Source organism: Phallusia mammillata, chromosome 6 (genome assembly GCF_965637545.1).
Source record: "Phallusia mammillata chromosome 6, kaPhaMamm4.hap1.1, whole genome shotgun sequence".
NCBI classification, from domain to species: Eukaryota; Metazoa; Chordata; class Ascidiacea; order Phlebobranchia; family Ascidiidae; genus Phallusia; species Phallusia mammillata.
Window position 1 is genome coordinate 11,875,852 of NC_137257.1, and position 12,945 is coordinate 11,888,796.

General features: G+C 38.4%; 1 protein-coding gene across 1 annotated transcript; it reads left to right on the top strand.

The window, feature by feature from the left end:
- The first annotated feature begins 7,837 nt into the window (after window positions 1–7,837).
- LOC145234067 (noggin-2-like) lies at window positions 7,838–9,948 on the top strand. Its single transcript, XM_080098842.1, has 2 exons — window positions 7,838–8,014; window positions 8,334–9,948. Exon 2 carries the CDS (start codon window positions 8,380–8,382, stop codon window positions 9,019–9,021), a length of 642 nt encoding a protein of 213 aa, XP_079954968.1. The 5' UTR covers window positions 7,838–8,014; window positions 8,334–8,379; the 3' UTR covers window positions 9,022–9,948.
- The last annotated feature ends 2,997 nt before the right edge of the window (window positions 9,949–12,945 follow it).

Below are 12,945 nucleotides of genomic sequence, written 5' to 3' on the forward strand. Positions count from 1 at the left end.
CCTTCTCATGCAAAAGTTGTTTCTTTCTCTTTCTCTCTACATACAAGAAGTGTTGTTTCTTTCTCTTTCTCTCTACATACAAGAAGTGGTCATAGAAGGTGGGGTTACGAGACATTTATGGCGCATCCAACACAGTATGTTAAAAAGTTGGCGAATGGTATGTAGAAGGTTGGCCACCCCTGCCCTACAGTAACAAAGGTTGCCCACCCCTGCTTTAGAGTCTATATTCGCTAAAAACGGCAATTTGTATTTGCCAAATATCAAAACACTGTAAGATTAGACTTAGACAGGTGTTTTGAACTGCTCTAAACAGTTTTTGTGGTACTGAAAAGAGTATTATTAGCCTAATAACCATATGTGTCAGACTTTTTGCACGCCTATTGTGTGTCAACAATGCGAACAAAACAAGTACCACAAGCATCACAGTATAGATTATGACATCATAAACACTTAAGACTGATCTCCTCGGTGTGCAGCTCAATCTGTGCACCGAGCTAGAAATTAGTCTGGGCTTTTTGGGCGCTATTAAATGGTAAATACATGATATAAAGTATTTTAAAACAAAAATAAGCAGGTAAATGGCGGCCGTTGGTTAAATAAGAGTCTGTGATGCAGCCATAGATACTACATGTAGTATCTATGATGCAGCCGTCCTAGCAAAATGGTTGAGCACCCCTGCACTAAGGTTTTATTTTCTTTTTTGACGTAACAAAGAGCGTTGTTCGTAAGCAGAAACACAACGAAATTTTGTTGCCAGCACAAACTTATTGCTTTATCTTTTTCATGTTTGTCGTGTACAGATGCTAAAAATACAATGCTCCATTTTTTTTTTTAAATAAAAATTGCCGGAATTAAAGCAATCATGAAACAAGTTGATTGTGCTATGATGTCAGAACTATAAAAACAAACAGTAACTGTTGCCACTTCGTTTGAATAAAAACTAATTATGACACACCAAACAAAATAGGTTAAAAACCTAGGATGCAACTTTGGGGTTCGACCAAATGCTGAAGAATATCGTAGAGGTTCGGCCGTTATATAAAGGTTAAGAACTTCTGGTTTAAAGTCTACTTAAAAGTTAAGCGGGCATATTTACCCATCGAAAAAAATGTGGTCGCGTAAATGCTGATTTAATTTTCTCTAAACTGGGGTCGCTTTTAAAAAAGCTTGAAGACCACTGGTGTAAAATATTTTTCAAGTCGGATTCTTAAATACCAATACCAACCTATAAAGATGACGCATTAATTTCGAACAATTTCTGAACGAACTTTTACACCAGGGTTCTTCAACGCGGGCAATTTTGTCCATCGAAGCGGCGATTGTGAATATTTTGCAATTGAAGGGCGATTTTATTTCTAAGTGTGGGGGGGATATACACAAGAACTGTGGGATGCGCAATATAACTTAGAACTTAGTTATTTTTTCAGACTTGCCAACAAACATCGGGTACAAGGGGCAGAAAGAGCTGCTAAAACAGGAACTCACAACTGAGGTTTGTGAACATCCGATAAGTGACGCAGCGGAGTATAGGCGTTTGCAATGACAATAATTGCTGAATCAGCAAGTTGCTAAGTCAGCATGCATGCAGTTATGTTCAAAGTTTCGCAAATAAAAATAGGCCTACATGCTCGCATTATATTTCTCTAGAAATTGGCACAGACGTACCTGACAGCAAGCATTCTGACGTTGCTGCGAGATATTTTTGGTTTAAAACTTTTATTCAGTATTTACCAACGAAATGGCTTTTACCGACACCATGCAGTTTAATAACATCTTTCAAACGTAGTGCAGCGGCTCTCAAACCGGGCAAGGGTGTTAGCTCACTTGAAACATCAACCAAATTACGTGAGTCATTTGTCCATTCTGGCGTACACCCTTTTTTCGTAATACACAGAATTGAGAGTGTGTAGATACCTTTTGGAATTTAAAATTATACGTTAAGGTCACCGCCAGAACCGATATAATTGACGTGTAGGCTAGACCCAATTCTTTCGACTTACTCGACTTGCTGAACTTCTTAACTTTACCAAAGTAACTTTAGGAATTAAAGCAAACACGCCTTTACCTATTGCTGTAAATTTATTGTGATACCTATATTTTAGCACAACACAAACCCCTCCTACGGGTGTAATCATTTTTTTTATTTTATACCGATGAATTTGCTACAATATCTATCCTGAAGTTTACTTTTTGACTCGTTTGGTGAGTTCGCATCCAGCAGCTTACATGTTTTTGGTTTTCTGGGGCCACGGGTCCGAAGGGGTTGCTTAATAGGGACCACGAGCTTTAAAAGTTTTAGAACCTATGCGTTAGTGGATAAAGTATAGTTTATTATTCTGAATCATATAAAAATTTGATCGCGGGCACGACCCATCAGTAATTTTATTCGCGGGCTGGCATCGATGCCCAAGTCAACAGTAAACCCTCAGAACGTAAAACCGAATTACTTTACTTCAATGCTATAAGTTTGCTGCTGTAACTGTTGCCTCATAAAAAATAATATTTTAGCTTTAGGTGTTCTCCTTAAAATTCTTTTTCGGACCGCATGCAATTGAAGAACCGGTGGCGTAGACAGTGATATGTTCGAGAAGATCGTTTAAAACGCCGAAATTTCGTTAACTCGAGTTTACCCCGATCGCTACTGTTATCGACATGATTAAATTAATTTATCTAATGAATACCTAAACACAACAGAAATTGTCAATACGTTTTATTCGTGTAATGTTAAAAATTATATATAAGCTATATTGCTGCCAGGCATAATATCAAGTTTATAGAAAGCTCTTCTGGCAAATGTAATTTTTTTCCGACGTTTCGACGTCCTATTCAGGTCGTCTTCATCAGCAGGGTAAATAACACTGAATGCGACTAGTACAGTGCACGATAAACAAAGGAAAAAAGAATGGCACGCAAGCACGTCACAACGTAACGAAAACATTTCTATAAACTTTCCATAAATATTTCCGTGAGTCTTTAAATGCCGGATCGACAAACTTTCACATATTATGTTGGAAATATGCTTCACATTGACTTTTTCTTGGTAGAAGAATCACAATTTAAACCGCCATTCTCACTGTCGAATATGCTGAAAATCATGTTGTGCCTGGAGTTTTTTCAACCGAACGAGATCGATAGTTCTAAAAGTTTAGCGGCATGCCGCCTGCAGGCACCAAATGTCCTCTAATTTAAAACTAGTTTGCTTTTTTTATACGTTAGGGGGCATTCGCGATCGTTTAAGCTTGTTGTTAACCCGAATGGTCCCGTGAAAAAAAGAATGGTCTGGCGCGCCTGACCCATATACAGACATAAAAAACCTGATCGGTCCCCGGGAGTGTCCTGGGTTCGAACCCCGTGAGAAAAAAAGCCAGCCCCCGGTTTAGACATATAAGTCAAATATTCAGCCAATTGGAGCGAACCATAAAGCTAATTTCTGATGTATGTCTTAAACTGAACCTTATGTTGGTAAATGTAGATCAGTGGTTCTCAAAGTATGGGTCGTGGTGATTCAATTCTGCCCAAACGAACTTTTTTCATTTCAATTTTCAAGTATTTTCAATTCTCAGTCATGACTGAATTATTGTATCATAGGCATTTTATGCGGCTTTATCTTGGTAACCTTGGAGTATTGCAGCATAAGTAAGTAGTTTTCTGAGAGTTTTGATAGCACCGTAGCCAAATACAGCCTCACTCGACAACGCTATACAGCAAAATGAACCAATCATTATAACATACAGACAATAGCCTTCCAATTTTCTATTACGCACACGACGATTGTAACACGTTAGCACGGGGAATGATAGGAGGTTAATCATACGAAACTGAACTTGGAAAGTAACAGTTAGCGTTTAAGGATGATAACTATTCATACAAAATTAAAAAATACATTTTCGTTGTTTGAGGCTTGGGTCGCAAGATGTTCTTAAAGCCCAGATTTGGGTCGCGGTCAAAAAAGTTTGAGAACCACTGATGTAGATGAAATAAAAAAACATTTTCATCATATTAAACTGGTCAAAACACCTCATATTTTTCAGACAAGGTGCCACTTGTTTTCACACGACGAGAATTTATTCATTTTTAACAGTCGATTGTGAAAGTTTCGGGCCCAAACCGAACGAAATACTCGTTCTCATAGATGTGTTTAACTGAAAGTTGTGTTCTTGATGCAGATGAACTAATTTTTTTACAAAACGTAAGCTGAACAAAACATCTAATATTTTATGTAATACATGCTGGCTCATGTTTTCTACAACAGTAGCTAATTCATAATGTTTTAAAATACTAATATTGAAAGTTTAGGCGTTAATTTTCTTAACAAAAAATCATTGTACACCGTCTTGTTAAAGGCGATGTACCGGATCTGCCGGTCACCAAGCATTTTCACATAGGCTAGAAATATAGGCTGCCCTGGAATCGAATCCACGACAGGAACCTTTACAAGGCCTGGCGTACTATACGATTTATAAACGAGTATACCATAGCTGGTCTGCATCAACTCTTGAGGGCCGATCCTTATTATGAGTGTAGGCTATGTTCATCTTAGTGGATTATACTAGGCGAACTGGCGATCCTCTACTAATAAGCTGACATGTGCAGTATGAGGCAACCAACAGTGCTTGTAATTCGACTTTCGCCGGGCTCACCATGAGCCTGTATAACACCCGTTTGTCTAGTGCGAGTTATGGTGGCTCCTGTCGTGGGCTAGCCCACCACAAACTAGATTTTTCTAGCCTGTGCTTTGCCATATGTGGAGATGCTTGGTGGTGACGGGCTGATTCGGTATGACGCCTTCAATCAACGTTGCGTATACTACGATTTATAAATGAGTACGTCGTGAACGTTGTTTTACTTAAACGCTTGAGCCTATAGTGATGAATGTATATGTTCAACTTAGCATAAAAACTCAAAAGTTCGGTTTCGGCTGCACTTTTATATAAAAAAACAGACACAACCGCCCAACCGCATAACCGGCCGAAATGGCCAACCGCAACTTTGGCGTAACGCTACTTTATAACCCACATGGTGCTTAATTTTAACTCACATAAATGTTTCAAATAGCTGTAGAACTGGCCGGGTTTGTTTGAGTCATGAATAGGACATGGTCTTGTGCTGCCTGTAGCCGTCAGTCATGGAGTTTGCTTTCTAGTGTGGAATCAACGTAAATTTGACATCCATGATTTGTTGTCATTACTTTCACAAATAGTATCTAAGCAGTGCTTCCCAAATACTTTTTATAACGACTGTCGCTATTTTCTTGAGAACTTGCGTTTAAAGTTGAGTACATTGTTGCTAAATGTGTTTCTTAGCTGGGCGAACGCTTAAGTTAAACAAATAAAAGTTGTTTTTCCGATTTCCCAGCAAGATTTAGAATTCATTGTTGCTAGTCGAAGGATTTTACAAAGATTGATGGGTAGTGTGCGAAATTAGAAACAGAACTAAAAGCTAAAACAGTTAATTGTGCGCTAACAATTATATTTTTGTGTGACTTGTAATAAAATACATCACTTTGCAATGTAGAATCTTGTACGTTTTTGTAATTCTACTTAAATTTGCTTTATTTAGTTGCAGGATCTGACATGAAATATGACTGCAGAAAGAAATCAAGCTTTGGCTGCCCGCTTAAAATTTCCGCGGACACCTGTTCTGAAAAAGAACGTATTCTTATAGCGACACTCTATATCACAAATATTTTGAAAACGACTTGTTTAAAAATAAAACTTTTACATGATGTTTTAAAATTGGTATAGGTAAAAAAAGGTTTATTAAAAGTTGTATGTGTCTTAATTCCGTTGCCAAATACGAAATCACGAGAAATATTAGCTACTTTGTAAACCCGAACACAGCCTCACTGACTTGTTCATAGTATGTTAAAGCAAAGTTTCTGATGTCAATTGTGAAGCTTCGAAACTGCCGATACAATTAGTCCTATTTGTCAACTGTTACTCGTAGTTTTTGTAACTTGAGACATTACAAAACAAGAAGTTCACACCTTCTTAACGCTTTGAAAACATATCTAGTTTCCTTTTGTAACCAACTGATAAATCAAGAAATGATTTTACAAAATTACTTTTTGTTTGTTGCTAACAGTCATAGTAATTACAGGACATTTTTTCAATGTAACTAAAGCATTACTAACAAAACAATGAAAATAAACGAGCATAGGCGCATTTTCGCCATTAGGTCATCACAGAAATTTCAAGTGGCTCGTTCGATTTTGCAGAAAGGCACCTATCGGTTGTGAAACGGGATAAAAAAACGCGTCTGGCGACTTGACAACTTGCATAGTTTGTGTGGGAATCTGCCGAGGTGTGAATCGGAAATATGTAAGAACAAAAGACGACACGTTACGCGAAAAAGAGTCGATGAGAATACGAAACTGATACATGACTACCCCGCCTGTGTACAAAGTACCCGATATGCCTGATTACAGTTTACAACAGCCTTCTCCGCTGCGAGGCTTTAAAGCTAATAATCTGCAAGGGAAGGACGAACGATCATTATGGCGAGGATAGAATTCATTTGCTTGTGAGCCGAAATAACTTTGGCAACGTTGCGACCGATTGTTTGTTATTTTTGACGAAATTATCCATGCTGAATGGTTCTGATGAAAAGAAAACCGGACGTAGAGTCTTACAGACCACCAACGTAGTTTAAGGTGAGCTAATTTGGCGCACAGCGTCTGGTTTTCGCAGCGAAAATTTAAACTTATTACTCACGAAGATTCATTTCCGTAGTTTTAATCAGGTCATTTGTTTTGTTTGGTGATCGGTGGGCAAAACAAAGCCAAATTGCAAGGTTTAAGTGCTGCGTTAGATTAAAGTTAGTTTTATAAGGCGTCGACGACAAAAAGTCGGGTCAAAGGTGAAGACCTCACATCACTTTACTACAGTGAATCAATGATGTACAACCAAGGATTGGAGGCTGTAGAACTGCATTCAAATTGAAACTTCCCACGGTGACACTGTAAAATGATAGCACATTTAGAAACACGTTAAAAGGCATGCAGAGTCGCGCAATGCAACAACACGTACAAGTGCGAGGATAGTGTTTCGAGTTTTAAGTGGCTATAGCAGGCGATCAAAGAGGTATGTATGCTCGCATGCCAACAAACAAACAAAAAAAATGTATTAGTTTTTCTATGTTTACTCTCTTACAATGTAACGGATGCCCTAAAAAATGCCGATTATTGTCGCCAACATACCGTGTACCGAAAAAGCTTTCGATACAAACTGCCCAAAATTGCAGACGGTTGGTACTTATTTTGATTCGACGAAGCCGAACCGGTGCCATAGATATGTGCTGAGCCGTAGATGGCTGCCTGACTTCTCGTCGCCGCCACACATATTATGCGCAGATGGCAGAACCAATGGCGTCTAATTCGTTATTTTAGGCCAATGTGTTTGTTGGTGACGAAGACGTGAGTCGCCGCTTGTCATCACGTGTTCCCCTTGGCAAAAGGTTATGAAAACATGTTAGCTGCCAATGGGTCTCCCTGAGCCAACATGCGATTTTACTACTTTGGCAAGATACAGTAACTATATTGGAAGAGTGTTGTGCAAGGAAGCGGCTTTTTATGGCAATTCCTTTGTGCACAATTTTTCACGTTTAGTACTTTCTTGTTTTTTGAAAACTGTCAACCAGAATAATATACAAACTAACATAACTTACCAATTTTTTCAATCAAGCTTTTTTTCCCTTTTACCGAATTGTTGCAATCCCGGTGATACAACATTGACTACATCAGATCTATCGACTTATTGCGTCACTGACGGCATTAGGCAAATTTTTTTACCCCGTGTCTGACGAACCGCGTTTAAAACGATGGGTTTTGCTCATACAATCGCTAGTCAAACCGGCGCCAATGTTGCCGAGGTCCCTCTGTTTGCGGTGCTAGACGAAACGACGAAAAAAGCACCGCGGAAAGAATTTGCCTGCTCTTAATTAAAACCCACAGGGTCAACGGATTCTTGGCGTTATTCTAGATATGACCTCACATTGTGTCCAAGACAGCTGGCGGGTAGGTAATATTACGAGTTTTAGGCATAAGTTACTTGCAACCAAACTGTAAACCGGTGTACAGATGTTGCCGGCAGATTAGGGAATAACAAGGATCTTTCAGATTAAGATTGAGCGAAGTGTGTAGATTAAGCTTCTGGTTTACTGTTGTATAAAAAGTTTGTCAGAGAGTAAAAAATCACTTTTTACGTTTAGACGTTTATGTATTTGTCATGTTTTGTAAAAACTAGTAGTTATTTCATTGTTCTGAATAAATTCATAGCTGCTGAAACGCTTTTATATTAACGACAACGTGTCTTCGTTATGCTTTTTGTCAACAGTGCATTTTAAGACCAATCTGTATTGTATCGCATTTGAAAAACAAAAATGAAACTGACCATCACATTGTTATTTGGATTACTTATTGGTATGGTAAAGTCGCTGCCGGTAAATCAACACAACAAACGTCGGCCAGTTCCAACCGATAAATTACCTCTTCCAGTTTTACCTGAAGATCCGGATAAAGATTACGACCCAAAGCCGAGCGATATCAACGATTTTCAGCTGATAGAGCGACTTGGCGTCAACTATCTTCCTGAATTCATGTCGCCCACCATGCCACGCCACAACAACCACACTGTAATGCACAATCCACTAGTGCCAAGAACATCACCGGAAATTCGCAAGCTTGCTAAGACGTTAGTTCGTTCCCTAAAAGGAAAAAGAAGAAACAAAAAATCTAAACGACTTCTGCGAAAAGTACAAACGCAAATTGCACAATACACTGCATGTCCTGTTAGGTACCGATGGAAGGACTTGGGAATAAGATTTTGGCCAAGGTTTGTTAAGGAAGGCTACTGTGATACCAGTCAATCTTGTTCTATTCCATCCGGGATGCATTGTAGACCAGTAGATCAAACAACGATCAACATTTTGCGATGGTACTGTCAGGGGATTTTTGAACAAAAGTACTGTCTCTGGGTTGATGTCAAATACCCTATAACGTCAGAATGCAAGTGTCAGTGTTGAAAGTATATTGTTTGATCATTTTGACAAACTGCAAGCGTGGTGGGGATTGACAAGGAGAAGGAGCCCAAGAGTAAAGATTTGTGCAATAAACTACTATTATTAGTCATCCTTAACATAGCAAGGATTTGGTAAACCGGCTTACACGGAATATGCAGGTTTGTGGTTTTCGGAAAGATTGAATGCAGATCTTCCAAAAAAGGCCAGTGTTCGCGCATGAGTACTTCGGAACATCGACTTGGATTTGCAGCGCTGCTAGTCAGGATCTGTCCTGTGAGCCAACTTGGGTCTCGTTTAATGTTGGTCGCCGATTGCGGGAATCATGGCGCCAACGTCCCGCCGACAAGCATTGTTATCCCTCACACACCTCAGCGGGGTAGCATTGCGCGAAACATCAATTCAAAACCACTACCCTTTGTCACATGGCGTTTCGTTCTAAAAACAATTATTTCCCACGCAACAACTTTAAAACCGGCCACGTCAATGCTGTTTGATTGATATACATTCTCGGAATGCAATCTTACACCCTTTCTATGAACGCCGAGTCAAATGCAAAATGTACCAAATCAGTGTTACACTGCCACGTTAAACTCGTTGCGACAATAAACATTATCTTTGTTTGCAAAACAGTTTGGGGAATTTAATCACGTCAACAATATGCTAAACGCAACGTGTAACGTCATAATGTTTTTGGCATTCCAGTGTAATTTTTAGATTTTTATTGATATGTGAAATGTTTTAACCACAACGACATAAATATTGTATTTAGTATCAATTATTTATTTGTTTTTCTGTTAATTTGTGTATTTCTCATTGCTTGTGATTCAGAAACAATCGTTTGTTTCTTTGACCGCTTTTATTGTTCTTCATTGTGTTAATTCAGTATTCGAGATTTGATGATCAATAAAAAAAATACTTGTACGGATTAAATTTCGACAAAAGGGTTTATGTCAGGAACATGGATATTGTAACGCACCTTGTAACATTAGGCTTTGTTCAAAGACGCCTAATTGACAACAGACGATAATGTGACACAAGCTAAACACATAAATGCTTAAATATCCGGACATTGGCGACAAGGGTTGTTGCATTTTTAAGAGTCAACTGTGGTTAAATTGCCGAGCGGCACTTACAAATCTGGGAATCCGTCAACAGTTTCTTCCCATCAGGCTTGGGCCGTTATTTTGACTGAGGTTTCACGACACGGTTCGCTTGATGAAACGATTCTTCGTGTTTCGCGTTTTAAAGTTTCGCATTTCTTTCAACGTCACTTACAGGTTTTGTCCTAAATTATTAAAAAGTAATCTTCCGATTAAGACCGCGTTTTTGGATTTCGTGGATTTAGTTTTAGAGCGTTTCAGTGTTTACGTTTACATTCGTGATGAAGCGTGACGGTGGCGCGTGCGAGGGGTTGGCTCAAACGAGGTAATCGGGGTGCTTGAAAACGTGCGGTTGACGAAAAATTATCCAACAATCGCTACGGAGAAAAACACAGAGAAAAAGAAAGGCCCTTCAGTATCAGAAGCTTAAATTCATTTTATCTAATACGCCAACATACAGAGATGATCCCTACGATCTAAATTAACAACAAACTGATCAACTCAACATGTTCGACTTTTGATTCTTCAAAAAAATACATGTGGCAAAACTTAACTTAAAAGTTTTTTCAACCATCACAACTCTGGACAAAACAGTAGTTTTTCCTCAAGCGTTGCTATAGGCATGCGCGGTAGGCATAACGAAGCTTAATTTGATTCCGGCCACTTGATAAACTTTACAGCACAATCTAAAATCAACAGCATTCAACTCCAGATCGTGTTTATTCACAGTGGTGCAGATTATTTCAATAAAGTGCCCGACAATTAATTTCGTGCTTTATCGGCGAGCGTTGTCCGGCGCTTTAAAACAGACACAGACACGTCCTACGCTAGGCTTCTTACACTTTATAATACTCTTTTTGTTATTTTTATTTGACTGTGTTATGGATTCGTGCCCGACAAGGTTACAACGTGCTTTTAAAATGTTGGGTTAGTAAAAACCTTTACCAAAGACATATAGGGTAAATTAAATTTTCTGTGTGAGTTAAATTTTTTGACCAAAGGCGTACGATATTCCGTTTCTTTGTTTGTACACGTGACTTTTCAAATGGCAACACCACCCCGCAAAGCTTTGTTCGTTCTTAAACGGAACATATTAGTTTACCTTTTTGCTATCCACTTAACAGTTGCAGATTAAAAGCTAGAATGAGTAAACCCCATTTACAAGCAATTTGTTAAGGAAACCGTATTTACTACAGATATGATGTATAGACGGGCTTACATTAATTTTATTCACTGTACGTTTGAAAGCCAAATTAAAATATTCAATTCTTATCACTGTTTTTAATCTTCTAAACTTGTATCAGTGAATATTGAGAAACAGTGTTGGATCGACAAAAAGCCTTATGCTGACAGAATACAAACATTTCTTTGTGACAACTGTGTGTGATCGCGAGATGTTCCTCACTTTTCTGCGGTGAATTAGTTGCGACACAAATATAAATCTATAGCCGGATCCAAGTCTATCCGGCACCGCAAACAAAGATACGTGACCAAAACTCATTTTTTTGATATCTCGGACAGATGCGGTCTTCAATATATTGAGGTTCGAGTCTTCGTGACGCCGCTGGTACTTGTGGGTTGGATCAACATGGCTCGTATGACACGCTTTTAGTTGTTCTGGTAATGAGTGGGATGGCGATCGCAGAAAACTAATATTATATGAGTGCTTTGACATTTTCTCGTTCCCAAGTGTTTGATTTGATTACTACAGAGAACATGCAGTCTGCGCACATGTTAAATGTTGCCCCTACAACCTGAAAATAATTTCATTGCCTTATGGATCATACTTTTTAAGAAATTATACCAAAATGTGTGCAGGCAAAAGTTGAATTCCATCTTTCTTGATACCAAATCGTTAATGATTTTTTTCATCTGATTAAGTAATGTAGCTATTTCGAGGGTTGCGAAACAAAACATTTTAGTGTCAAAATCCACCAAGAGACTTCTGTGACAAACAACTCTTTTGAGACGTCTAGTGTCGGTGGTTTCTTGAATGTGGACTAGACACGGAGTCGAATTAGCGCGTCCCGTATTCGAATACTTTACGAATACCTGCATGAGTGTATTTAATTTCATGAATAATTTGGTAATTTTTGAGTGACAACAATTCGAATGGCATTCGAATAAAACGTTTCAAGTAGTTTGTATTCATGAATATACATGTAATTCGAATACTATTCGAATAAACCCAAGCATGTATTCGTATTCATGAATACTTACGGACTTTTTAAAGTCTAGCAATTCAAATTGTATTCTTGTACTACGTGTCAAGTAGCCTATTTGTTTTCACATTCATTGTATTCAATAGTTGATCCAAATGCAACGACATGTTAATCGAATACTATTGGAATAAACCCAAACATGTATTCGTATTCATGAGTAGCTACTTTTTGAGATGTAGTAATTTTAATTGTATTCGAAATATTAATTGCAATTATTTGTATTCACGAATTGTTCATTTATTGCAATTGCGAAAGGCTATGCTCCGCAGCGCCGCTTATCGGAAATTCCCAAACCTCTGGTGTGAGTTCCTGGGTTAGTAATTCTACCTGTTAAAGAACCGTGCTCCAGTGTTCTTCAACTGGTGTGCAACCGGTGCGGTGCACCCTAGGGCAGTGGTCTTCAACCTTTTTAAAAAGCGACCCCAATTTAAAAGATAATTAAATCCGCATTTACATGCGACCCCTTATTTTTCCGATAGGGAGAAAAATGTTTGTAATGTCGAAACTCAAACTTTTTTCATGTAAATATGCCCGCTTAATTTTCAAGTAGACTTTGAATATTAGCATTCAGAGTGCATCATTACGCTCAATGTTAGATCCACAAA

Excerpts from the sequence above, each read along its gene's own strand:
- LOC145234067 (XM_080098842.1), top strand. The coding sequence starts at position 8,380 with ATGAAACTGACCATCACATTGTTATTTGGATTACTTATTGGTATGGTA.